Below are 24,729 nucleotides of genomic sequence, written 5' to 3'. Positions count from 1 at the left end.
ATACTCAAGCCTTTAGTTCATTTTGAGTTAATTTTGTGTATAGTGTAAGATAGTAGTCAAGTTTCATTCCTTTGCATGCGGCTGTCCAGTCTTCCCAGCACCATTTATTGAAGAGATCGTCCTTTCTCCATTGTATGTTCTTGGCTTCTTCATATTAAATTAATTGTTTATATGTGTGTGGGTTTATTTCTGGGCTCTCAGTTTTTCATTGATCTGTGTGTCTGTTTTTATTCCAATACCATACTGTTTTGATTACTATAGCTTTGTAGTATAGTTTGAAGTCAGAAAGCATGCTACCTTTGGCTTTGTTCTTTTTCGGGATTGTTTTGGCTATTTGGGATTTTTTTGGTGGTTTCTACAAATTTTAGAATTATTTATTCTAGTTCTTTGAAAAATGTCATTGGAATTTTGATAGAGATTACATTGAATCTGTAGATTGCTTTGGATAGTATGGACATTTTAACAATAGTAATTCTTCCAATCCATGATCATGGGATATCTTTCCACTTCTTTGTGTTGTTTTCAATTTTCTGTCATCAGTGTCTCATAGTCTTCAGTGTTCAGATTTCACTTCCTTGGTTAAACTTATTTCTAGGTATTTTATTCTTTTTGATGCTATTGTAAGTAGGATTGCTTTCTTAATTTACATTTTTTATAGGTAATTATTGGTATATAGAAATACCACACACGAAAAAGAAATGTCACAGATTTCTGTAAATTGAGTTTGTATCCTACAACTTTATTGAATGTGTTGATTAGTTCTAATAGGTTTTTGGTGGAGAATTTAGAGTTTTCTATATAGTATTACATCATCTTCAAATAATGACTTTTTTACCTCTTTATTTCCAATTTAGATGCTTTTTATTTACTTATCCTGCCTTATTGTTATGGCTGGGATTTCCAATACTGTATTGAATAAATGTGGTAAGAGTGGACATTCTTGTCTTGTTCCTGATCTTAGAGGGAAGGCTTTCAATTTTTCACAGGTGAGTATGATGTTAGCCATAGGCTTTTCATATATGACCTTTATTATGTTGATGTTCCCACTATACCCAATTTGTTGAGAATTTTGATCATAAGTGGATGTTGAATTTTGCCAAATGCATTTTTCACATCTATTGAGATGATCATATGAATTTTCTTCTTCCTTTTGTCAATGTAGTGTATCATGTTGATTGATTTGTGGATGTTGAACAAATAAACAAATCCTACTTAATCATGGTGTATGATCCTTGTAATGGATTGTTTAATTCAGTTTGTTGATATTTTGTTGAGGATTATTGTATCTATGATTATAAAAAAAATATTGGCCTGTAATTTTCTTTGTTGTTGTTGTTGTTGTTGTGTCCTTGTCTGTTTTTGGTATCAGGGTAATGCTAGCCTTGTAAAAGGAGTTTCAAAGTGTTCTCTCTTCTTCAATTCTTTGGAAGAGTTTGAGAAGGATAGGTATTAAATTTTTTTTTTGTATGTTTGATAGAATTCACCAGTTGGGGGCGTGGTGTGGAAGAATTCACCAGCAAAAACATCTAGTCTTGGACTTTTTTGTTTGTTGGGAGGTTTCTGATTACTGATTCAATCTCCTTACTAGAAATAAGTATATTCAGATTTTCTATTTCTTCCTGATTCAGTCTTAGAAAATTGTATGTTTCTAAGAGTTTATCTATTTCTTCTAGGTTGTCCAATTTGTTGACATTTAATTGTTCATAGTAGTTTCTTACGATTCTTTATATTTCTGTGGTATCAATTGTAACTTCTCTTTCTGCCTGTCTTTATTTGATCCCTCTATCTTTTTTTTTTTTCTTGGTTAGTCTAGCTAAAGGTTTGTAGGTTTTTATCTTTTCAAAGAACCATTAATCTTTTCTATTATCTTTTTAGTCTTTATTTATTTCTGCTCTTATCTTTATTATTTCCTTCCTTCAACTAACTTTAGGCTTTGCTTGTTCTTTTTCTAGTTCTTTTAGGTGTAAAGTTAGATTGTTTGTTTGAGATTTTTCTTCTTGAGGTAGGCCTGTACTGCTATGAACTTCCCTCTTAGAACTGATTTTGCTGTATCCATAGATTTTTGGCATGTTACATTTTTTTTAAAGTTTATTTATTTTGAGAGAGAGAGAAAGCGCAAGTTAGGGAGGGGCAGAGAGAGAGAGGGAGGGAGAGAGAATCCCAAGCAGGCTGCACACTGTCAGCATGGAGCCCAATGCGGGGCTTGAACCCACAAAATGTGAGATTATGATCTGAGCCGAAGTCAGATGCTTAACTGACTGAGCCACCCATGTGCCTCTGACATGTTACATCTCTGTTTTCATTTGTCTCTAGGTGTTTTTTTTATATCTTCATTGACTTATTTGATGACCCATTGGTTGTTCAGTTGCATGTTGTTTGATTTTTAAAAAAGATTTTCAGCAATCTCTAGACCCAATGTGGGGCTCAAACTTATAACCCCAAGATTGAGAGTTGCCACCCAGGTGTCCCTATTTTTAAACATTTTTAATGTTGGGGCGCCTGGGTGGCTCAGTTGGTTAAGCAGCCGACTTCGGCTCAGGTCATGATCTCACGGTCCGTGAGTTCGAGCCCCGCGTCGGGCTCTGTGCTGACAGCTCAGAGCCTGGAGCCTGCTTCAGATTCTGTGTCTCCCTCTCTCTGACCCTCCCCCGTTCATGCTCTGTCTCTCTCTGTCTCAAAAATAAATAAACGTTAAAAAAAATTTAAAAAAAAAAAAAAAAAAAAAAAAAAGAAAACATTTTTAATGTTTATTTTAATTTTTGAGAGACAGAGAGAGAGAACATGCGAGCGGCGAAGGGGCAGAGAGAGAGGAAGACAGAGAATCTAAAGCAGGCTCTGTGCTGTCAGGAAAAAGCCAGATGTGGGGCTCAAACCCACAAACCATGAGATCATGGCCTGAGCCGAACTTGGATGCTCAACCAGCTGAGCCACCCAGGTGCCCCCAAGTTTTATTTTTAAGTAATCTCTATACCCAACATGGGGCTTGAACTTACAACCCCCAAATCAAGAGTCACATGCTTCATGGACTGAACCAGCCAGGTGCCCCCATGTTTTGTATTTTTGATGTCACATTTTACATCTTTTCTATTTTTTGTATCCCTTAACTAATTATTGTAGTTTTATTCCGTATTACTTTCGTCTTTTAACCTTCATACTTGCTTTATAAGTGATTCATCCAGTATCTTTACTATATATGTACATTTCCAGTGAGATTTTTACTTTCATATGTTTTCTTATTACTAATTAGTGCTATTTCTTTTCAGTTTTAAGCAGTCCCTTTAGCATTTATCATAAGTCTAGGGGCTCACGGGTGGCTCAGTCAGTTGAGCATCCGACTCATGTTTTCAACTCAGGTCATGATTTCATGGTTCTGGGTTCAAGCCCCATATCGGGCTCTGTGCTGACAGTGCAGAGCCTGCTGGAGATTCTCTCTCTCCACCCCCTCCCCCTCTCTTTCTCTCAAAATAAATAAATAAACTTAAAAAGATTATCATAAGTCCAGTTTAGTGGTGATGAACTCCCTTAGTTTTTCCTTATCTGGGAAACTCTTTTCTTAAAGTTTATTTATTTTGAGAGAGAGAGAGAGAGAGCACAAGCGGGGGAGAGGCAGAGAGAGAGGAACAGAGAGAACCCCAAGCAGGCTCCACGCTGTCGGCTCAGAGGCCAATGTGGGGTCCATTTCACAAACTGTGAGATCATGACCGGAGCCCAAATCAAGAGTCTGATGCTTAACCGACTGAGCCACCCAGGTGCCCCTTATCTGAAAAGCTCTTACTCGTCCCTTCAGTTCTGAACGATAACCTTGCTGGAGAGAGAATGCTTGGCTGGGCGTTCTCTCCTTTCAGCACTTTGAATATGTCATGTCACTCCCTTCTGACCTGCAATGTTTTTGCTGAAAAATCTGCTGAGAGCCTTATGGGGTTTCCCTTATAAATAACAAGTTGCTTTTTCTTGCTGCTTTTAAGATTCCCTCTTTAACCTCTACCACTGTGATTATAGTGTGCCTTGGTGTGGATCTCTTCAGGTTCACCTTATTTGGAACTTTCTGGGCCTGGATGTCTGTTTCCTTCCCCAGGTTGGGGAAGGTTTGAGATTATTATTTCTTATTTCTTCAGATAAGTTTCCTGGATCTCTCTTTCTCTTCTTCTGGGATCCTCATAACACAAATGTTATTTTGCTTGGTGTTGTCCCAAAGTTCCCTCAAGTTATCGTCACTTTTTAAAAATCTTTTTTCTTTTTGCTGCTGTGTCTGGGTTCCATTGTTTTATCTTCCGGCTCACTGTTCCGTTCTTCTGCTTCATACAGTCTTCTGTTGAGCCCCTCTAGTATATTTTTCAGTTTAGTTGTTGTATTCTTCTTTCTGCCACTTCTCTTTTGTACTTTATTGTATTTTTTATCTTTTTGTTGAAGTTTGAGCTGTCTCACCCATTCTTCTCCTGAGTTTGCTGAGCATCTTTGTGACCATTACTTTGAAATCAGATTGCTTATCTGTTTCATTTAACAGATAAGGTTTTGCTTTGTTCACTCATTGGGAACACATTCCTCTGTCTCCTCATTTTACTTGACTCTCTGTATTTGTTTCCATGTATTAGGCAAATCAGCTGCCTTCCCCGGTCTTGAAGGAGTGGCTTTGTGTAGAAGATGTCCTGTGGGATTCAGAAACACTATCCCCTCGGGCCACCAGAGCCAGGTGCTCAAGCAGTGTCCTGTCTGTGAGTGACAGGACCCCACCTGCTATGGTGGGGTCACACTGTGGCTTAGAGGTGGGCGGGGCTCTCACCTGGCCCAGCTGTGGGGTGGTCATGGTGGTGGTGGGTGGGCAGGACCCTCAGCCATCTGTGCTCTCTGGTGCTAATGAGTTAGAATCAGATCACAAAAATGGTGCCTGTGGTAGCTCTGTCTCTGGACAGAGTCTCAACAAACAAGTTCCTTCCTCTCTGAAAAAAAATTTAGGATTAGTAAATGGGTCTCATTCATATATGGTCTACATGCTTTTCAGGCTGGTGTTTTTGCACTGAGTCCTGGGGTGAGTCAGTCTGTGTGTGAGGTGTTTTTTTTTTTTTCCATTTTTTTCAACGTTTATTTTTGAGAGACACAGAGAGACAAAGTGTGAGTAGGGAAGGGGCAGAGAGAGAGAGGGAGACACAGAATCTGAAGCAGGCTCTAGGCTCTGAGCTGTCAGCACAGAGCCCAACAGGGGACTCAAACCCAAGAACCGCAAGATCATGACCTGAGCCAATAGCGAGAGTCAGATGCTTAACCAACTGAGCCACCCAGGTGCCCCTCCTCTACCTGTTTCAGTGCTGCCATTTAATCCTTTGCTGTGGAGGCTTTGTTCATCCAGTTTCCAGGGCTTTTTCAGAAGACATTTCTCCACGTGTAGTTGTCAATTTGTTGTGTCCTTGAAGGAGATGACTTCAGGACCTTCCACATGTCCACGTTGTGAAGAACTTTCTTTCGTATTCCTCGTAAGATAGGTCTTCTAGCAGCAAATTCTCTGTCTTTGTTTATCTTGGACTGTCTCTATTTTACCTTAATTTCCAAAAGGTCATTTTCCAGAATCTAGGATTCTTGCTTGAGTCATTCTTTCCGGAACTTGGAGTGTGTCGTCTGGTTTCCTGCCTCCGTTGTTTCTGATGGGGAGTTGGGTGTTCATCTTATTGTTGTTTTCATCTGTGAGGAGTCATTTTTATCCCGTGACTTTGGAGGTTTTCTCGTGGTCTTTTAGTGTTGTGACTGTGATATGCCAGCTCCTAGAGGCCACCCGCACTCCTTGCCACGCGGCCCCCTCAGCAGTGGGGACTCTCCCGGGCGTGGAATCTCCTTCACCAGGAAGAGACCTATTCTTTTAAGGACCCACCTGATTCAGTGAGTCTCATCCAAGGTAATCTCCCTTTATTCCTCAGCTGTGCCACATAAATAACCGAATCATGGGGTAAAATCCATTTTATTCTGGGATTATGCAGGGCCCGTGACCTCAGGGGCCTTAGTATTCTGCTCACGGACCAGTCCCGGCCGCGACTGCCCTGAGCCTGTCACGCCCTTGAGGTAAGATCTCTAGTCCTTTCGGAAATACTCTACTCCATCATGGTCAGAATCAGGACACTTCCTAGTTATAGGAACTATTAAAATTGTCACCATTTCCTTTGAGATCGAGCGTGGGTCCCACCCTGTCCCCTGGGGCACTGCTCTCAGCCTCCCCTGCAGTCTGCTCTGTGAAGACCCCCGGAGCTGGCCAGGCCACACCGAAACAGCCGGGGAAGGGCATGCAAATCCCAGGAGGACTTTGGGTCTACAAGTGGCAACTGTGCTGAGGGGGTCAGCAGGCAGGAGATGATGGCGAGGTAAACGCCAATCATAATACAAGGAAAGGACAGACGATGACAGCGGAGGCAGAGAGCTGTGCCGGTAGAGGGCACATCGCATGAAAGAAGGAAGTCCTTCATATGCTCTAAATGTAAGAAGTCCTAAAAAAAAAATAATAATAATAAAATAAAATAAAATGTAAGAAGTCCTTCATATGCTCTTTGGGGTGGTTCCCCTGCGGCGGGGGCGTGCCTTGGGGCCTGCAGGTGGGGGAGCGTGCCGTGGGGCCTGCGGGGTATAGCATACTTTCCGGGCGGCCTGCCCTCCACGTGACACAGCTGCTCCCTGCCATCCCTGCCCCATCTCTGTGCCTCCAGCCCCGTCCTGATGCACTTGCCGACTCAGCCGCGTCCCCTGGACCCTGACCCACCACCCCCCCCTTCGCTGTGCAGCTCCTGCTATTTCTAGGCCAGAGGCGCCACTCCCGCGGGGCAGCTCAAACAGCCACTGTCCTGGCCCCTTGAGATGTCCTGCTGGCTGTGTGACCACCTCGGGGACCGAGCCGTCGCCCAGCCCCGTGAGCTGGCACGGGCAGGGGGGGATGCTGCAGCTGGGGGCCAGTGGGCAGCCAGATGGGGGATGGGGAGGCCTGGGTCTTTTACTCCCACTCCCTGCAGCACCTCCGTGCCAGGCTGGCATAAAGAAGCTTCCGTCCTCCAAGAGGGGCATCCCAGAAGGACTCCAGGCTCTCGGCAGGTCTGGGCTCCTCTAGTCATTTGGCCCTCAGGGACCAGAGGTCAGAGGTCAGGTGTGCCCTGCTCAAGGGGCCTTGGCTCTGACACCCGGAATGCGGCTGAGGCCCGGGGGCAGGGGCGGCCACTGACCTCACAATGACGGGGTCCGCTACTCCTGGCCAGGCGACAGCTGCTGGCAGCTGCCCCCCCTGCTGCCGGGCATGTCCCCCCTCAGCAGCTACGAGGGTCTGCGGCGGGAGATCCAGCGGCTGGCCCAGGAGAATGAAGAGTTGCGACGGCTTGTGCAGCTCATCCAGGAGAACCAGGAGCTGAAGCTGGTGCTCCAGACCCGGGGCAGAGGCCTGGGCTTCTGTGGCTCCGGGCTCCTGGCCGAGGTGGCCACCAGCCCCCGGCTGCCCCGGCGCAGAACCATCAAGTTCAAGGATGCCGAAAGAGGTGAGGAGCGCCAGGGCCCGCGGGGGCTCTTCTCAGATGCCCACGAGGCTTCACTCATTCAAGCTTGTGCCAAGACAGGGGAAAGCGGCTGGGGCAGGGGGGGCGGGCAGTCCCCGCTCCCGTGGGGCGATGGCTTGTCAGGTGCGGAAGGTGCTGAGGAGTGATACGGGGGCCGGGGCCTCTTTAGGAAGGCAGCGGGGAGAAAGTAACGTCTCCGAGAAAGTGACATTGAAGCAGGACTGCACCAAAGTGAAGGAGCCACAAGGCTGGGGTAGAGCTGAGGGAATGGTCCGTGCAAAGGCCCTGAGGTGGCAGCGGGTCGAGTGTGTTGAGGCACAGTGCTGAGGCCAGCGTTGGTGGAGTGGAGAGCAGATGAGGACCAGGAGGGTCTTCTAGGTCGGGGTCGTTCTCCTGGTGAGAAATCACAGGCTTGGCTAGAAGGGGGAGTGAACAGTGCCGGGGGCTCTGGATATACTTGGGCGGGTTGGGCGTGCTGGTGGGAAAGTGGCACTTGAAGGCAGTTCCTAGGGTTTGAGCAGTGCAACTGGCGCGCTCCCCCTGGCACGGGCAGGCTGAGGGGACCCCAGCTCTCATGGGGACAGGCACCACGCTTCCCGGAAGCCTCTGGCTGTGCAGATCCACCGGGAGATACAAGTGGCCAGGGAGCGCGTGGGCCACGTCAGTCCTGGCACAGTGTCCCGTCCCTGCTTCTGAGGGCCCGGAGATGTTAACAGGCAGAGAACGGTCTCTGGGGAGGGTTCAGGGAGTGTGGGCTGCTCCGTCAAAACACCACAGGCTGGACCACTTCAACAATCCACTCCCCACAGTTCTGGAGGCTGGAAGTCGGAGATCAGGGCGCCGGCACGGTTCTCGGCGAGGCTCTCTTGCTGGCGGAGAGTTGGCCACTGTCCGGCTGTGTCCTCACATTCTGGAGACAACCCCTTCCGTCTCTTGTTACAAGGGCACTGATGCCATCATTGGGGCCCATCCTCATGACTTTGTCACCTCCCTAAGGTCCGGTAGGCTTCAGTACAGGAAGTTAGGCAGCACACAGTTCAGGGCAGAGCAGAGGGGAACTTCTCAGGACACACGCGTCAAGAAGATGCGGTAAAGCAGGCTGGCAGGAGGGAGTCGGCGAGGCGGGTCAGGACCCCATGCAGGAGGGGCTTCCCAGAGACAGAAGTGGGGAGCGGGTGGACGCACAGGGAGGCCAGAGGCCTGGGCACTGGGGCGGCTCAGGGGGCTTCTCTGGTCTTGCCTGATGTGATTTGTGAGCCTGGAGGCTTGTGGAGGTGGCAGGGGGCCTTTCCACGGACGTGCACCCTGAGGAGCAGAGCGCTTGGGGTGCTGCTGGAGGGGCGTGGGGGCGGGGCCTCTAGAAGACGCGGTTGGGCGCTGAGGGTCACCAGCCGCGGGCTGGAGACGGGCGTGGGGGCGGCCAGGCTGATGCGGTGAGGAGGCCTGGCTGAGACCGCAGGCAGCCTGGCTGAGTACGGCACCCCAGGGGTGGTGGTGTGGCTGGGTTGTTGGAAGCCTCTCCGGATGGACTCTCAGCTGAGCATCAGGACGAAGACGCCACGTGGGGGAGTTGGCGGAGACCGGCAGGTGGGACAGTCACCCGGTGATGGGGGAGAGTGGGCTGGATGCACCTGCTGTGGGGGCGTGAATGGAGACACGGTGGGGGCTGCAGGCGGGGGTCCTGCCTGGAGTGGGGCCGCCGACCGCCATCTCGTGGTTAGCTCAGAGCCGGTGAGGGTACAAGCTCCTGTACGGTGGCCACAGTGACGGTCTAGGCATCCAGCTGGACGTGAGGGATGGGGAAGGTGACAGGGAGGTCAAGGGGGTGGGGGTCTGGGGTCAGTACCTTGGCTGGCACCTGCCGCCGGGGGCACAGTCATCTGGGCACGGTCACAGCCCATCCCCCGCGGCGCGCGCGCAGGGCAGCTCAAGTCCTAGGTCCAAGCAGGGCTGGAGGTGGGGAGAGACCCACGGGAGCCTGCGCTGGTGGGAGAGGCCACCGGCCACCGTCAGAAGGCGTGAGGTGGGGTCGGAGGCCACAGACACTGCCACTGCCCTGAGTCGCTGAGTCTCTTGTGTCTCTCTTGGTGCAGTTCTTTCCAAACCCCTCGCCCCCCACCACGTGCACAGAGACTGCAGAGGCGCTGGTCAGAAGGGAGCCCCCGCTGCTGCCCGGGGTGCGGCCCCACCTCGCTCGTTCCTCCAGGGACCAAGCAGGCCTCCAGCGCCAGCAAGGCTCCCAGGGGAGGGGGAAGTCTGGGCGCGTGGGTGGGTGCCCCTGCCTGTCTGGCCATCTGGCCTGGCACCTTAGGTGAAGCCCCCTTCACCCGCTGTTCCCTCTGCTTGGGTCTCCTCCCTCGCCCCATCCCCACTATTGCCCCCTGGGAGCTCTAAACGGCCTGCTCCAGGCCCTGCACGGTTGGTGTCCACTCCAAGCCTGGACACTTTCTGCCCGTGGGGGAGACAGGCCAGGGTGGGGCACGCTTCGTCTCATCGTCAGGGCACCGGCCACGGCTTCTGGGGACATCAGCCCTGATGTTGTGAGGGTCCCGGGGCGCCCAGCCTGGGCTGTGGCAAGGCTGGCCCTGGGCGGGCAGCAGCGGGGTTAACGGCTGCGGAGGGGCCCTTGCCCGAGGCCCCTCCACGACCCCCCTCCCCAGCGCCGTCCCTCACGGCGTGACTGCCCCGCGCCAGGGTGCAGTCCGAGCTCGTCTGGGCTCTTACTTCTTTGGAGGGTGGCCTGCTCCGCCTTCCCCGGGGCACCTCGAGTGGCCGGCTGAACCGAGGTGGCCGGCGGCCGGGGACGCGCCAGCACGGAGCCGCCCCTGGCCCAGCTCGGCCCCGCGCCCCGCGGTCCCCCGGCGTGGCTCCCGGCGGAGGAGGGAGGCGGCTCCCGGCGAGCCGAGCCTGACGCAACCCGGAGGGCCGTGCGCGGTGGGACCGGTCGGGCGGGGGGCGGGCCCCGCTTCCGGGCGGGGGGAGGGGGGGGTGCGGCGGGCAGGGCCGGGAGGGAGCGCGGCCCGAGCGGACCGCGAGCGCCTCGGAGCCGACGTGCCAGGTGGGCCCCGCACCCGGACCCTCCAGCGCCCCGCTTCTCCCCGCCCCCCCCCCCCCCCCCGCCCCGATCGCGGGCCCTGCCGCCTCCCTGGCGCAGGCCCCGCCCCGTGCCCCCTGTCCCACTCGGCCTGGGCCCCAAGGTCGAGCGACTGGGGAAGTCACCTGCCCCCAGCCCCCGTGCCTCCTCGTGCTAAAGGAGCCCAGACCCACCAGCCCGTGGGCTCTCCGGGGCGCCTCCGCCTCTGGCGGGTCCGGGGATTTGCGCCGCAAGCCGGGGCCCTGAGAACCGGGTAACGAGGAGCGTTAGGTGTGGCGTCCCCACCTGCCCGGCTGCGGCCGCGCCTCAGGCGGCGCTCTGAGCTCGGCCTGCAGCCCCGGGCTCGGCCCAGGGCGCCTCCTCCGACCGCCCCCCCACCCCTTGCTCTCCTCAGCCCGGCTCTGCCCAAGGCTACCAAGCCGCGGGTGACCCCCGGGCCTGTCGCCTGATCTGCTGTGTCCGTCCAGTTCTCCCAGGACTGCCGGCTGAAGAGTCAGTGCTGGACTCCAGCCCTGTCACCATGGGCAGCCCCGAGGGGCGTTTCCATTTCGCCATCGACCGTGGAGGCACCTTCACAGATGTCTTTGCCCAGTGCCCCGGGGGGCAAGTGAGGGTCTTGAAGCTGCTCTCAGAGGACCCCGCCAACTATGCAGACGCCCCTACTGAGGGCATCCGCCGCATCCTGGAGCAGGTGGCCAGGGCAGGGCAGAGGGGCGGGCTGGGGAGGGACCTGGGACCAGGGCCTGACACTGACCCTGTGGTTCCCAGGAAGGAGGCGTGCTGTTGCCGCGGGACCAGCCGCTGGACACCAGCCGCATTGCCAGCATCCGCATGGGCACCACGGTGGCCACCAACGCGTTGCTGGAGCGGCGGGGGGAGCGGGTGGCGCTGCTGGTGACACGTGGCTTCCGAGACCTGCTGCACGTGGGCACCCAGGCCCGAGAGGACCTCTTTGACCTGGTGAGCGCACCCACTCCAGCTGGTGGCTGCGTCGTGCAGCTCATGGTTTCCCAGGGATGCCGTGGCCCCTCGGGAGGGCAGCCCTTGGAAGGGTCAGTGTTGGCCCCAGGCTAGCAGCTTATAGGCGGAGAGAAGGTTCCAGACACTCCTAGCAGGCACTCTGTCCCCCAAGCCCTCAGAGCGGTCACAATGTCTTGTTCCTGTCTGTCACCATACTGTTCGGGGTGAGGGGTAGGAGCCACCCCCACTCTCCCACTCCCCTACCCCCACCCCTACTGCTGGGCTCCTCCAGGGAGCTGCCCTTGCGGGGGGTGGCAGTTGGCTGCACTCAGGTGCCTGGGGGCAGAGAGCCACTCCTTGGGGATGGGGAGGCCTTGCTGGGGCTGGCCCCGTCTGTGTCTCCTGGGCCTGTGGACTGGACTGCCGGGACACATCCCCTCACCCGCACTGCCCCACCAGCGCAGGACCCCAGCAAGGACCCTCGGGCCTGGGTGTCCTCTGAGCCTCTGCCTGTCCCCAGGCTGTGCCCATGCCTGAGGTGCTGTACGAAGAGGTGCTGGAGGTGGACGAGCGTGTGGTGCTGTATCGCGGGGAGCCAGGTGCAGGGACACCTGTCAAAGGTGCGGGTGCCTCAGGGCTGGGGCCCCGGGGGCAGCAGGGTGGGCCTTTGACGGATGGTAACGGGCCTCCTGGCAGGCCGCACGGGGGACCTGCTGGAGGTGCAGCAGCCTGTGGACCTTGGGGCTCTGCGTGGGAAGCTGGAGGGACTCCTGTCCCGAGGCGTCCGCAGCCTGGCCGTGGTGCTCATGCACTCCTACACGTGAGCGTGGCTTGGCCAGGGCTCTGGGCGGTGGGCTGGAGGCCGTGGGCAAGAGGCGGAGCGCCGTGGGGTCGTCATTACAGGTGGGCCCAGCATGAGCAGCAGGTGGGCGCACTGGCCCGGGAGCTGGGCTTCACCCACGTGTCACTGTCCTCGGACACCATGCCCATGGTGCGCATCGTGCCTCGGGGGCACACGGCCTGTGCCGACGCCTACCTTACCCCCACCATCCAGCGTTACGTGCAGGGTTTCCGCCGTGGCTTCCAGGGCCAGCTCAAGGTGAGGCCCCCTGCCGGCCTGCTCCGCCCGCCCCACCCCTGCCTGCCCGGCCCCTTACTGGCTGCCGCTCTCCCACAGGACGTGCAGGTGCTGTTCATGCGCTCCGATGGTGGCCTGGCGCCCATGGAGTCCTTCAGCGGCTCCCGGGCTGTGCTCTCTGGCCCTGCTGGGGGTGTGGTTGGCTACTCAGCCACCACCTACCGGGTGGAAGGCGGCCAGCCCGTCATCGGCTTTGACATGGGAGGTACGGAGGCCGGAAGGGTGGGGTCAGGAGGAGTCTCCACCGCGGCCCCAGGGCTGAGCAATGCTGGGCGTCCGGGTCTGTGCGGTGACTCCTCCCACCTCTCTCTCCTCCAGGCACATCCACCGACGTGAGCCGCTACGCTGGGGAGTTTGAGCATGTCTTTGAGGCCAGCACGGCTGGTGTCACCCTCCAGGCCCCTCAGCTGGACATCAACACAGTGGCAGCTGGTGGGGGCTCCCGCCTCTTCTTCAGGTCAGCCCCTGCACCTGGGTTGGGCACTCCCCTGCCCCCCGCCCCAGCCCTGCCTCCCAACCCACCTCTAAGTCCCGTCCTCCCTGCCCCAAAGGTCCGGCCTCTTTGTGGTGGGCCCTGAGTCTGCAGGAGCCCATCCTGGCCCCGCCTGCTACCGCAAAGGTAAGAGCTGGTACCTGCCCCGCCAGGCCCCTTCCCACGCTGCCCAGGCCTACCTCCGCCCCCCCACCCCCACCCTGCCGCCCTTCAGCCCTGACCCTGCTGCCCAGTCCTGGACCCCATCTCCAGCCCCCAACCCCCACACCCTGCACGCCTCCCAGGGGGCCCCGTGACAGTGACGGATGCTAATCTGGTTCTGGGTCGCCTACTGCCTGCCTCCTTCCCCTGCATTTTTGGGCCGGGAGAGGACCAGCCACTGTCCTCTGAGGCCTCCCGAAAGGCCCTGGAGGCTGTGGCCGCTGAGGTCAACAGCTTCCTGACCAACGGGCCTTGCCCGGCCTCCCCGCTGAGCCTGGAGGAGGTAGCCATGGGGTTCGTGCGTGTGGCCAACGAGGCCATGTGCCGGCCCATCCGCGCACTCACGCAGGTATGCCCGCCTTCGCCCTCGCCTTCGCCTGCCCTGCCCCCCACCCCCTCACCTCCCACTCAGGCAACCCCATCAGGGTGAGGGGTGGGGGGCCAGACAGGGCAGGGCGCGCCACCGACCCCCTCTGGCTTCCCAGGCAAGAGGCCACGACCCCTCGGCCCACGTGCTGGCTTGCTTTGGGGGAGCCGGCGGGCAGCACGCGTGCGCCATTGCCCGGGCCCTGGGCATGGACACCGTGCACATTCACAGGTACGTCTGGGAGTGGTGCGCCTGTCGGGGGTGGGGGGCTGGCTTTGGGAGGCACCCCCACATGGCCGAGGCCCCCGTCTACGTAGGCACAGCGGGCTGCTGTCAGCGCTGGGGCTGGCCCTGGCGGACGTGGTGCACGAGGCACAGGAGCCGTGTTCCTTGCCCTACGCGCCTGAGACCTTTGTGCAGCTGGACCAGAGGCTGAGCCGCCTGGAGGAGCAGTGTGTGGACGCCCTGCGGGCCCAGGGCTTTCCCAGGTGGGGCTCACCGGGGGCAGTGGAGGGGGGAGCTGGGCCAGGCAGAGGGCTGGCAGCATCCCAGCCACCCCCAGTTGGCTTTCCTGCCCGATGTGCCAGGTGGCGCGGTCCGGGAGGGCTGGCGGACGCGGGACGGGCGTCCCCGGGGCACCGTGTGCGAGTGGCCGGCCCGCCCCGCTGCTGCAGGTCCCAGATCAGCACCGAGGGCTTCCTGCATCTGCGCTACCAGGGCACAGACTGCGCCCTCATGGTGTCTGCCCACCAGCACCCGGCCACTGCCCGCTCGCCCCGTGCTGGCGACTTTGGGGCCGCCTTTGTGGAGAGGTATGCGAGCTCTGCCTCCCGGGAGCCCTGGCGGGTGGCCTACCGGCCTGGCCCTGATCGTTTTCTCGGGGCCGGCGGACGTGCAGGTACATGAGAGAGTTTGGCTTCGTCATCCCTGAGCGGCCGGTGGTGGTGGACGATGTGCGTGTGAGGGGCACTGGTCGCAGCGGCCTTCGCCTCGAGGATGTTCCCAGAGCTCAGACCGGGCCTCCCCGCATAGACAAGGTGGGTGGCTCTGCCTTGGCCTGCCCACCCGCACCCGCAGGGACAAGGGGACGGGTGTGGAGGGGGAGGGGCAGGGAGGGGCTGCACCTAGGAACCTCACTCATCCCACACCCTCCTCAGGTGACCCAGTGCTACTTTGAGGGGGGCTACCAGGAGACCCCTGTGTACCTGCTGGGAGAGCTGGCCTATGGGCACAAGCTTCAGGGGCCCTGCCTCATCATCGACAGCAACAGGTGGGCTGAAGCCTGGCCAGGGTGGGGCCATGGTGGGTACAGTTGCCGGGGCCTGGTGAGCTCAGGGGCCCTGTCAGGGGCTCTCTGGCCCGAGGCTACAGGAACAGAAAGGACTCTGGGGTCCCATTATGGTTGGGTGTCCCCCAGCCTGGGGATGTGGGGTCCCTATTTGGGACGGGAGGGGGGGGTCTGGCTCGGCGCCCCCAGCCTCTTGCGCCCCTGCCTTCAGCACCATCCTGGTGGAGCCAGGCTGCCAGGCAGAGGTGACTGATACCGGGGACATCCGCATCTCTGTGGGGGCTGAAGTCCCGAGCCTGGTGGGCGCCCAGCTTGACCCCATCCACCTGTCCATCTTCTCTCACCGCTTCATGAGCATTGCTGGTGAGTGGCTGCCCGGTCCCCATGGCCCTGCTCCCTGGGCAGAGGTAGTGCAGGCACGTGGCTGGCAGGCCGTGCAGAGGGAGACAAAGTGTGACCCAGGGAAGGGGCAGAAGTGGAGTCCCCGCTGGCGACAGGGCCGCCCTGGGACGGCCAGCCCCGCCGCACCAGCCGGCCTTGGGCAGTGGGAGCACCTAACTCCCGCCAGCAGTCATGGGGCCTGAGATTGCCATCCTGTCTGTGGACGGAAAGAGGCTCTGCCCGGTGAGCCCTTCTACGCGGGGTCGGCTGGGGCTTGCTCGCCCCGAATCCTGTGCCTCAGCACCGATTTCTTGCTGTGCTAGGCAAGGTGGAGAGTTGAGGTGGGGTACCGGGTTCTTGGTGAGGCCCTGAACAGGGATGGAGAGGAAGGGGGGGCACCTCTCACACAGGCAACACACGGGGCCCGCCTGCAGTCTGGCTGTGTCCGCCGGGCCACCACCGCCTTCGGGTCCTGGGTCTGGGTGTCAGAGGCCTTGAAGGCAGCAGTCCTGCCTCTTTTTCCTCTAGGGGTGTGCCGCGCCGGTGGGCAGGCGGGGCGGGGCTGTGCCGCACGGGTGGGCGGGCGGGGCGGGGCTGTGCCGCGGGTGGGGCGGGGCGGGGCCGTGCCGCGGGCGGGGCGGGGCTGTGCCGCGGGCGGGGCGGGGCCAGCGGGTGCCCGCTCATTCTGTGCCCCCAGAGCAGATGGGCCGCATCCTGCAGCGCACAGCCATCTCCACCAACATCAAGGAGCGTCTGGACTTCTCCTGTGCCCTCTTCGGGCCCGATGGGGGGCTGGTATCCAACGCCCCCCACATCCCCGTGCACCTGGGCGCCATGCAGGAGACCGTACAGTTCCAGGTTCGGCGGCCCACCTCTCGGCCTCCCTGACCCCACCCCTCGCCTCCGCCCCTGCCGCCTCCACAAGTGTCTTCTGGTCTCAGATCCAGCACCTGGGGGCCGACCTCCACCCTGGTGACGTGCTGCTGAGCAACCACCCGAGCGCTGGGGGCAGCCACCTGCCAGACCTGACCGTCATCACCCCGGTGAAGGCCGCTGCCTGGGTGTCTCCGGGGGTGGGGGTGGCGCGGGCTGCTAGCACAGCTCACTGTCGCTCTCCACCCCCAGGTGTTTTGGCCGGGTCAGACTCGGCCTGTGTTCTACGTGGCAAGCCGTGGGCACCATGCAGACATTGGGGGCATCACGCCGGGCTCCATGCCTCCCCACTCCACCACACTGCAGCAGGAGGGCGCCGTCTTTCTGTCTTTCAAACTCGTCCAGGGAGGAGTCTTCCAAGAGGAGGGTGAGTGGGAGTGGGCTTGGAGTGACCTCGAGGTCGGGGGAGGGCTCAGTGGACCAGGCCGATTGGGGCGCTGTGGCAGCGAGTGAGTGGCGGAGGCCTGCCTTGAGGCTGGGGGAGCCGGGTAGCGACCCCGGAGTGGTAGCAGATCATCTTTCAGAGGCGATCGGAGGCACTGAGGTGAACTCCTTCTGGGCCCAGGAAGGCTCAATGGTTTTGGGGGTGGGGAGCTGGCCAGGACAGTCACAGGACTGGGCACAGGAGGGAGAGGGGCTGTTTCAAGGTCAGCAGCTGCTCACGGTGGTGTCTGCCTTGTGTTTGCACTGGGTCTGTGGGCTACAGAGCAGTGAGGACGGGGGCCAGGGCCTGCAGACTCGCGGAGAACTTTCCTGGGCCTGCACCGGTCTGCCCTATACCATGAAAGCCCCCAGCCCATGTGCAGAGTAGATGGGGGGTTGAAGGCTTGGAGTGGGGAGTGGGGTAGGGGGCGGCTGCAGCTGTGCTGAGTGATACTGACCCTCAAGCAGGGCAGAAGTGGGGGTAGGTAGGGACACCTGTTTTGGAGATCAAGGTTGGTATTTGATGGGATCTAGGGATGAGGATGAGAGGTCAAGTTCAGACAGCCGGAAGGTGGAGGGAGGCTGTGTCACTGAGTCGGCACAGAGCAGTGAAGTTGGGACAGAAGCCCAGGGACAGGGGCAGTGAAAACAGAGCTGGTCTGAGGCTGCAGGTGTCTAGGAGCCCAGGCAGGCATCTGGGAGTGAGAGGAGGCAGCATGGGCGGGGGTGGGGGGTGGTGACAGAGCCACAGGCTGCCGTGGGTGGAGGACACAAAGAGAGTGACCCAGGCCTGGTCATTCCCTTGGTCAGTGTGTGTGGTGGGGGCAGAGGGCAGGGGGCAGGGATCATGGGAGGGATATGTGCAGGCACGTGACAGAAGATGCAGTGGCCAGGGAGCCTCAGAGAATACTGTAACCTAGGTTAGGGAGAGAGTCCTTGCCTGGGTCTCTGGGGCTCGCCAGGGGGCGGAGGCCTGGTTCAAATTTGTTTGGAGGTGGGGCAGGAGGCCCAGAGAGCTAGCTGATGCTCTTGCAAAGTGGTTGAGAGGGGGCCAGTGAGGGCCATCGGACTGAGGGCAGTATGAGTTGGGGCGGGTGAGGGGAAGTGTTTCTTCTCCTGGGAGTGGGGAGGGAAGCCCAGAAAAGGCAGGAGGGAGTGGGGCAGAAGGAGTTAAAGGTAAGAGGACCCCCCTGCTTCTCCTCAGGCACCTCCAGTTCCTGTGAGGTCACAGGAAAAGCCTAGGGTGCCCTGGGGGGCTGGGCTTTGGGAAGAAGGTTGAGCAGATGGCAGGAGGCTGTGGCTTTGGAGGTGCCGGGGGTGGGTGTCAGCAGGGTTGTGGGGGGCCAGGGAAGGGCCAACATGGGGAACTCCCCATAGTGCCCAGCAGAGGAGGAGTAGGTACGGATCAGGGCACTGGGCAGCGCAGCCCCCCATCCGACCGGGTGGAGGGTGGCTCAGCGGTGACCCCATCCGTGCAGCGGTAACTGAGGCCCTGCAGGCCCCAGGCAAGATTCCCGGCTGCAGCGGCACGAGGAACTTGCACGACAACCTGTCAGACCTCCGCGCCCAGGTGGCCGCCAACCAGAAGGGCATCCAGCTGGTGGGAGAGCTCATCGGGCAGTACGGCCTGGATGTGGTGCAGGCCTACATGGGCCACATTCAGGTGGGCCTAGGGCGCAGGAGCAGGGGGCAGCTCTGTACCTGCCCCCTGGCGGCCAGGCGGGGAGGTGGGCAGCCCCTGGCCACCTGGAAGGCAGCGTGGCTGCCGCTGAACGTCCTGTCTGCCAGGCGAACGCGGAGCTGGCTGTGCGAGATATGCTGCGGGCCTTCGGAACCTCCCGGCAGGCCCGAGGCCTGCCCCTGGAGGTGTCAGCAGAGGACCACATGGACGATGGTTCCCCCATCCGGCTCCGCGTGCAGATCAACCTGAGTCAGGTCAGGCCGCAGCAACGGGGCCGTGGGCACCCGCCACGTGGCCGCGGGGCTGCTGCTGACCCACCTCTCCCCCCCACCCCCACCCCGTGGGCAGGGCAGCGCAGTGTTTGACTTCAGCGGCACGGGGCCTGAGGTGTTCGGCAACCTCAACGCTCCGCGGGCCATCACGCTGTCCGCCCTCATCTACTGCCTGCGGTGCCTGGTGGGCCGCGACATCCCGCTCAACCAGGTGCGCGGCGCGTGCTGTGTCCCTGAGCGAGCCTGGGGGCGGGTCGGCCCAACACCGGACTGGTCTAGGAGTGCGGGGGTAGGGCGACGTTTATTTCCCAATCGCCCTGAGAGCTGCCCTCCCCCGTCCCCCACCTCAGGGCTGCCTGGCGCCAGTGCGCGTCGTGATTCCCAGAGGCTGCATTCTGGATCCGTCCCCCGAAGCGGCCGTGGTGGGTGGCAACGTGCTCACGTCGCAGCGCGTGGTGGACGTCATCCTGGGGGCCTTTGGGGCCTGCGCCGCCTCCCAGGTGTGGCGGGTGGGTGGGCACGCTTGGGGCCGCGGGCGGGGAGGGTCTCGGATGCCTCCAGCCTAGCGCAAATGCCGTTCGCCCCTGCCAGGGCTGCATGAACAACGTGACCCTGGGCAACGCCCACATGGGCTACTACGAGACGGTGGCGGGCGGAGCGGGCGCGGGCCCCGGCTGGCACGGGCGCAGCGGCGTGCACAGCCACATGACCAACACGCGCATCACCGACCCCGAGATCCTGGAGAGCAGGTGAGTGGTGCGGGCAGGGCCGGCGCCGGGGCGGGGAGCAGGAGCCCGAGCCCGGGTGGACCGTTCTGAACCCCCTGGCCCGCGCAGGTACCCAGTCATCCTGCGCCGCTTCGAGCTGAGGCAGGGGTCCGGGGGCCGCGGGCGCTTCCGAGGCGGCGACGGCGTCGTCCGCGAGCTGCTCTTCCGCGAGGAGGCGCTGCTGTCCGTGCTGACCGAGCGTCGCGCCTTCCGGCCATACGGCCTCCACGGTGAGCGGCAGCGTCCCTGGATCCCCGACTCCCACCCCACCCACCCACTCCTGCACGGTGTCCTCCCCTCTGCCCGCCCTCCTCCTCTCTCCCTTCCTTGCCTCTTGCACGGAGTCCTTCCCTCTGCCCGCCCGCCGCCTCTGCGCCTCCCTTCCTTGCCTTCCGGGCCAGCCTCACTTTGCCTCTTCCCGAAGGGGGCGAGCCCGGAGCCCGGGGCCTAAACCTGCTGATTCGCAAGGACGGCCGGACGGTGAATCTGGGCGGAAAGACGTCGGTGCCCGTGTTCCCCGGGGTAAGGATTGACATCTGTCCTTCCTCATTCCCGCCCGCCCTCCAGCGGCCCCCTTTCCACAGAGGGTGAGCAGAGTTGCAAAAATAACCAGCGTCTGAATTTAATTTGGTTTCCGAAGGAGAGAGGGCGCGCCCTGGGCCTCCGTGGGCCAGGCCGGCGCCATGAATGCGCTGCCCCGGTGGGGATGGGACTGCAGCGAGAGGCAGGGTTGGGGGCGTCCATGCCCGCAGTGAGCCTGTCCCTCTGCTCCACAGGACGTGTTCTGCCTCCACACACCAGGCGGGGGCGGCTACGGGGACCCGGAGGACCCCGCCCCACCGCCGGGGTCGCCCCCGCAGCCCCCAGCCTTCTCTGAGCGCGGCAGCGTCTACGAGTACCGCAGAGCCCAGGAGGCGGTGTGAGGGAGGGCCCCCACAATAAACAGCGAAGTCACCGCGTTCCCGCGGCAGCCGGCCAGGCTCACGCTCTGCGTCCGCGTCCGTCTTTCCAACTGTCGCCTGCGAGCCTGCGTCAGGAGGGCACGGAAACTCGGAGGCGAAGTCCCACGGCCAGGTGGTCTGTGAGCCCCGCCAGGGCCGTGCTGAACGTCACCTGTTCCACCTCCTGGGGGCGGGAGTCAGACTGAGGAGTCGCCCTAGCTGCAGCCGGCCCAGCGCCCTGAATTCTGGCACTTACTGGGCTCAGCGGGCCTCCGACCGCTCCCCGGTACATGATGTAGTCCAGGCGCCGGCCCCGCCAGGGCTCAGCCCGGCGGCCTCCGCCCAGAGGGCCCGCCAGGTAGCGGCGGCGCCCTTCCTCCTGCTCCAGGGCCCTGAGGAGGGGCGGTGTCACCAAGACCAGGCCTCCCCAGCGTTCTGGGCGGCGTCTGACCCCCAGGTCGCCACTCACCTCCTTAACATCTCCGGGGAGCAGGCCACCGAGTGGCGGAGGGTGGAGGTGCTCAGTATTGTGCCTGGGGGAGGGCGGGCGGAGGGCGGTGTCAGCGGCAGCCGCGGGCCTCGAACCGCACCCAGGTCGGCTCCCCACCCGGTTGCCCCCGTACCCAGAGCCCAGGGCTGATCCCGGCGCGTGCCCAGCCGGCAGGGGTCCCGGAAGTGGCTGAAGAGCTGGTGCTCCTGCTCCTGCGCGTGGTCTGCGGGGCGAGGCCAGCGCGTGGTGGGCGGGGCGAGGCCAGGCCGCCCCGCCCCCGCCCCGCCGCAGCCTGCCCTCACCTGAGGAGCAGTTGTCGAAGTTTAGGTCGCCCAGGAGCACGCTGAAGGCCACGGCCTCGCCACTCTCGCGGCTCTCGGCTTCAAACTGCTCGATCCAGTCCAGTAGTAGCGTCAGCTGTTTACAGCGCAAGGGCCCGTCCTCTGCGAGGGCGGGAACGGAAGGCTCAGCGGGGCCGCGCTCCCCGCCCCCCCCCCCCCCTCCCCGGGGCTCGCGGTGCCGCGGGCAGTGAACCAACGGTCGGGGGCGCGGAGAGGCCAGACGGCCTGCCCACGCGCCGACGATCCCGTCCTCGGGCTCACCACTCGGCGCATGCAAGTGCGTGCAGTGCAGGAAGCCCACGACGCGGCGCCCGTCCAGGATGCCCACCTGCGCCTGCAACACCACGGAGGGCCCCAGCAACCGTCGCCAGTTCGAGCCCACGCCAGCCCTCTCCCCGCCAGGAGGCGCCGCGGCGGTTGGGCAGGTACCTGTGCGGAAAGCAGTCCCTTGGAGGCCAGCGCGTCCTCGCGACGTGCGTGGGGGAAGGACCGGAAGGCGGCGCGCAGCAGCGGGTAGCGCGAGGCCAGCAGCAGCCCGCTGCCGAGCAGCTTGAGGTGCGGCCCGGGCTGCAGGCCACACGAGCCCACGTCGTGCAGCACCGGGCCCAGACTGGGCGCTAGGCGGCTCACGAGGCGGTGCGCCGAGCGCAGGTCGAACACCTCCTGCAGGCACACGAATTCCAGACCTGCCGGCACCTCGGCTGTCAGCACTCCGCAGGGCGCCCCCGGCCCCGGCGGACTGCTGCCAGTGGCCCCGTAGCGCGAGGGCCGCAGGCCGGCGAGCAGCGCGGCGCCCACAGCCTCGGCCCGCCGCTGGCTGTGCTTCAAGTTGCTGAAGCGCGCCAGCCCGTCGGGGAGCAGGCACAGGTTGGCGCTGAGGAAGCTGAAGCAGCGCGCGGGCTCGGCCGGGGGGCGCCAGGGCGCCGGGGGCTCCCAGCACTGCGGCGGGGGCTGGTAGCAGAAGGGGCGGCGCCAGGTCTGCAGGAGCAGCCAGAGCGGCAGCCCGAGCAGGGCCAGGGGCAGGCCGACCAGCAGCAGCAGCAGCAGCGCGGCCCCAGCTTCCGCAGCGGCTTTCAGCCGCCGCAGGCCGCTCGGGCGCGCGGTCGGCGCGCAGCAGCCCAGCAGCCGGTCCAGGGCCCAGTAAGCCGGGAAGAGCAGGGCTCGAGCCAGGCGGTGGAGGGCGTGCAGTCCCGGGTGCGGGAAGGGAGAGGGCCGTGGGGCACCGGACGCTGGGGGCCAGTCCGGAAGGGTCTGCATGATGTGCGGGACTCCTCCGCCTTGCGGCGCCCCTGCGACCCAGTCGCTGCCAGCGTGCGTCCGCGGGAGCTGCGGGGGTGTCACGGGGGTCAAGGTTACGTGGCGCCACCTGTGCGCGGAACGGCGTAGGTGCTGTGCCCCGGGATCGCTGGGGCGCGGGCGCAGGCGGCAACCGGCGCGCCCGGGAAGCCGCGCTCTCCTCTGCGGCGCGGAGTCTGGGCGGCCGTTGGAGGGAACAAAAGGGAAAGCGAAAGAGACCCTGGCTTCGCAGCCCCGCCCCCAGATCCTCCTCGCCCCACTCTGCCCCGCCCTCCCCTGTGCGCCACCGGGAGAGCCCCCAGACCTGCCCGACGCGAGCGGGGATTGGGGTGCAGCCTACAGCAAATGGAGAGCGACCCTGTTTAGTGCAGGCGGGCGCAGCGCCGGTGGAGGCAGTGCGGTGCGTGCTGCGTCCAGCTCCCTCCGCCGGCCCGCAAGTCCGCGCGGAATTGCCGGCGCCCTCCAGCGGCCCTGACTTCGGGGTCTACCCCAGCCCCACCCGCCTCCCGGGGTCCAGGTGTGCCGCAACTGAGTTCAGAGACACAGCTCCAGAGGAGGGACGGACTCAGAACGCCCTAATCTGCCACCCAGTGAGAGCCCCGCAGAGCTGCCCTAAGAGGCCTGTCCCCCGTGGTGACAGACCGCTCCGTGACCCTACCCCGAGGAGCTTCCAATCGGGAGGTGAGGGCCGTTGGTGCGGATTTGCGCCGCCGCAACCTCAGGACACGTGAGCCACATGGAAATCAGCTCCCCATCCGGGGGCCCTCTCGTACCTGCTTCCTTGTTTCCCAGGGCCCTGCTGCCCCGCTCTCTGTCAGGTGCTGCCGGGCCCTGCTTGAGCCCGCATCTGAATCATTTGAGCCGTGAACCACAGCCCACCGCTCTCCTGGTTGGGTCTTAAATTGCCCAGGAGTTTGGATCTGGGCAGCCATTCACGACTGCTGCCAGGGAGGAGGAGGGACTTCTGCCCCCCACCCCCACCCCCAATTCTCCAGGAATCCCTGATCCCCTTTAGAAACCAAGATCTGGTGCTGGGCGTGTTCACCGCGACAGTTGTGTCTTGCCGCTAGGCCTTGTCGGCAGACAGAACTAGGAGATTTCCGTCTCTAGATCTCACACCGCTCTATGTGGAGTCCTTCCCTGCCTTTCCGCGGGGGTCTGGCTGGGTCCCCTGAAGTAGCAGGCCTGGGAGTGGAGAGCGCAGGGAGCTCCCGGGCCAGAAGGCCCTAGCACACCCCACAATGCTCTCCCTCCCTGCCTTCCTTGCTGGTTGCTGATATGATGCCTCTGGTTGAACCCTGGGACTCTTCTGTTCCCTCAGAGCACTCTGGCTGGCAAGCACCGGTGTTCCAGGAGCCTCCTCGCCTGGGGTCCTCACTCCCACCTCCTCAGCCCACCCTTTGCCTCCTATCGCAGCTCCAGCCTCCTTCCCTTCCTCGGGCAGGTCCTCTCCTTTACCTCTCGTGGGCCAGAGGCCACTCTGTGGGCTTTACCCCACTGCCCATCTCTCATGCACACCCTGGCAAGGACCCCCCATCCTGGCCTCCAGTCCTCAGTTTCCTGCACTATCCACAGGCCCCTCCCCTTAGTCTGCAGGTTACCCCTGGTGGAGTCCCATTTTACACGCCCGCCCTCTGCTGCTCCCTTGGGCTTTCCCATTCTGCCTGCGCTCTGCCCCTGCCCCTGCCCCTGCAGCAGGTGGGTTCTGCCGGCTCCAGCTCTGAGGCTCGGAACCCTGTGGAGCCTTAGGAATCGGCCACATCTCCCTGGGCTGCCCCTCGCTAGGATTTGGGTGAGTCTACTTTCTCCGGGGTCCCGTCCATCTAATGTCCTCTTGCCCTTAGTGAGGCTCCAGGAGCCCTCCCTGCCCCCTCTCCCGCCGCCCTCTTCCTGGCCTAGGACAGAGGGAAGGGTCCCCACGTCCACATCCTTGTCTTCTGCCTTCCACTCTGCACCCAGGCTTTAGCTCTCTGTACAGCGCTAATGCTGCTGGCACAGCCACGGCCCTTCCCTGCCAGGTCGGCTCCTCCTTGCTTCCTGCTCTTCCCCCTCCGAGTCTCAGGGGCTCCTGCTGCTCTCACCCGCAGGCCGGCGGCAGCTGGGGACCTTTGAGCACCACCCTCCTCAGCAGACAGCTGCCCAGCTTTGG

At 61.0% G+C, this 24,729-nt stretch overlaps 2 protein-coding genes across 4 annotated transcripts; one reads left to right on the top strand and one right to left on the bottom strand.

Annotated features, from left to right (window-relative positions):
• Positions 1 to 7,233: 7,233 nt before the first annotated feature.
• OPLAH (5-oxoprolinase, ATP-hydrolysing) lies at positions 7,234 to 20,496 on the top strand. Of its 3 annotated transcripts, none has more exons than XM_053896277.1 (27): positions 7,234 to 7,496; positions 11,076 to 11,299; positions 11,377 to 11,568; positions 12,089 to 12,188; positions 12,265 to 12,388; positions 12,472 to 12,667; positions 12,746 to 12,911; positions 13,025 to 13,163; positions 13,258 to 13,325; positions 13,484 to 13,749; positions 13,886 to 13,998; positions 14,085 to 14,255; positions 14,442 to 14,579; positions 14,666 to 14,804; positions 14,925 to 15,037; positions 15,267 to 15,418; positions 16,134 to 16,294; positions 16,378 to 16,479; positions 16,562 to 16,736; positions 18,271 to 18,455; positions 18,581 to 18,727; positions 18,822 to 18,956; positions 19,096 to 19,245; positions 19,337 to 19,494; positions 19,582 to 19,742; positions 19,937 to 20,034; positions 20,289 to 20,496. In XM_053896277.1, the coding sequence occupies exons 1-27, from the start codon at positions 7,262 to 7,264 to the stop codon at positions 20,433 to 20,435; spliced, it is 4,155 nt and encodes a 1,384-aa protein (XP_053752252.1). In that variant the 5' UTR covers positions 7,234 to 7,261; the 3' UTR covers positions 20,436 to 20,496. The 3 variants fall into 3 exon arrangements, with proteins under 3 accessions (XP_053752252.1, XP_053752254.1, XP_053752253.1); XM_053896279.1 differs by lacking the exon at positions 7,234 to 7,496 and adding an exon at positions 10,503 to 10,572; XM_053896278.1 differs by lacking the exon at positions 7,234 to 7,496 and adding an exon at positions 10,704 to 10,861.
• LOC109258379 (sphingomyelin phosphodiesterase 5-like) lies at positions 20,110 to 22,667 on the bottom strand. The gene is made up of 7 exons (XM_019435178.2): positions 21,714 to 22,667; positions 21,546 to 21,618; positions 21,246 to 21,386; positions 21,077 to 21,166; positions 20,923 to 20,986; positions 20,710 to 20,845; positions 20,110 to 20,637 (listed from the first exon to the last, which is right to left on the bottom strand). Exons 1-7 carry the CDS (start codon positions 22,539 to 22,541, stop codon positions 20,545 to 20,547), a joined length of 1,425 nt encoding a protein of 474 aa, XP_019290723.1. The 5' UTR covers positions 22,542 to 22,667; the 3' UTR covers positions 20,110 to 20,544.
• Between the last annotated feature and the right edge of the window lie 2,062 nt (positions 22,668 to 24,729).

The sequence above is a fragment of the Panthera pardus genome, unplaced genomic scaffold (assembly GCF_024362965.1).
Source record: "Panthera pardus isolate Hobbes unplaced genomic scaffold, ASM2436296v1 HiC_scaffold_7, whole genome shotgun sequence".
Taxonomy (NCBI): Eukaryota; Metazoa; Chordata; class Mammalia; order Carnivora; family Felidae; genus Panthera; species Panthera pardus.
The sequence above is the reverse complement of the archived record's forward strand: the minus strand, read 5'-3'. Positions and strand labels throughout refer to the sequence as shown.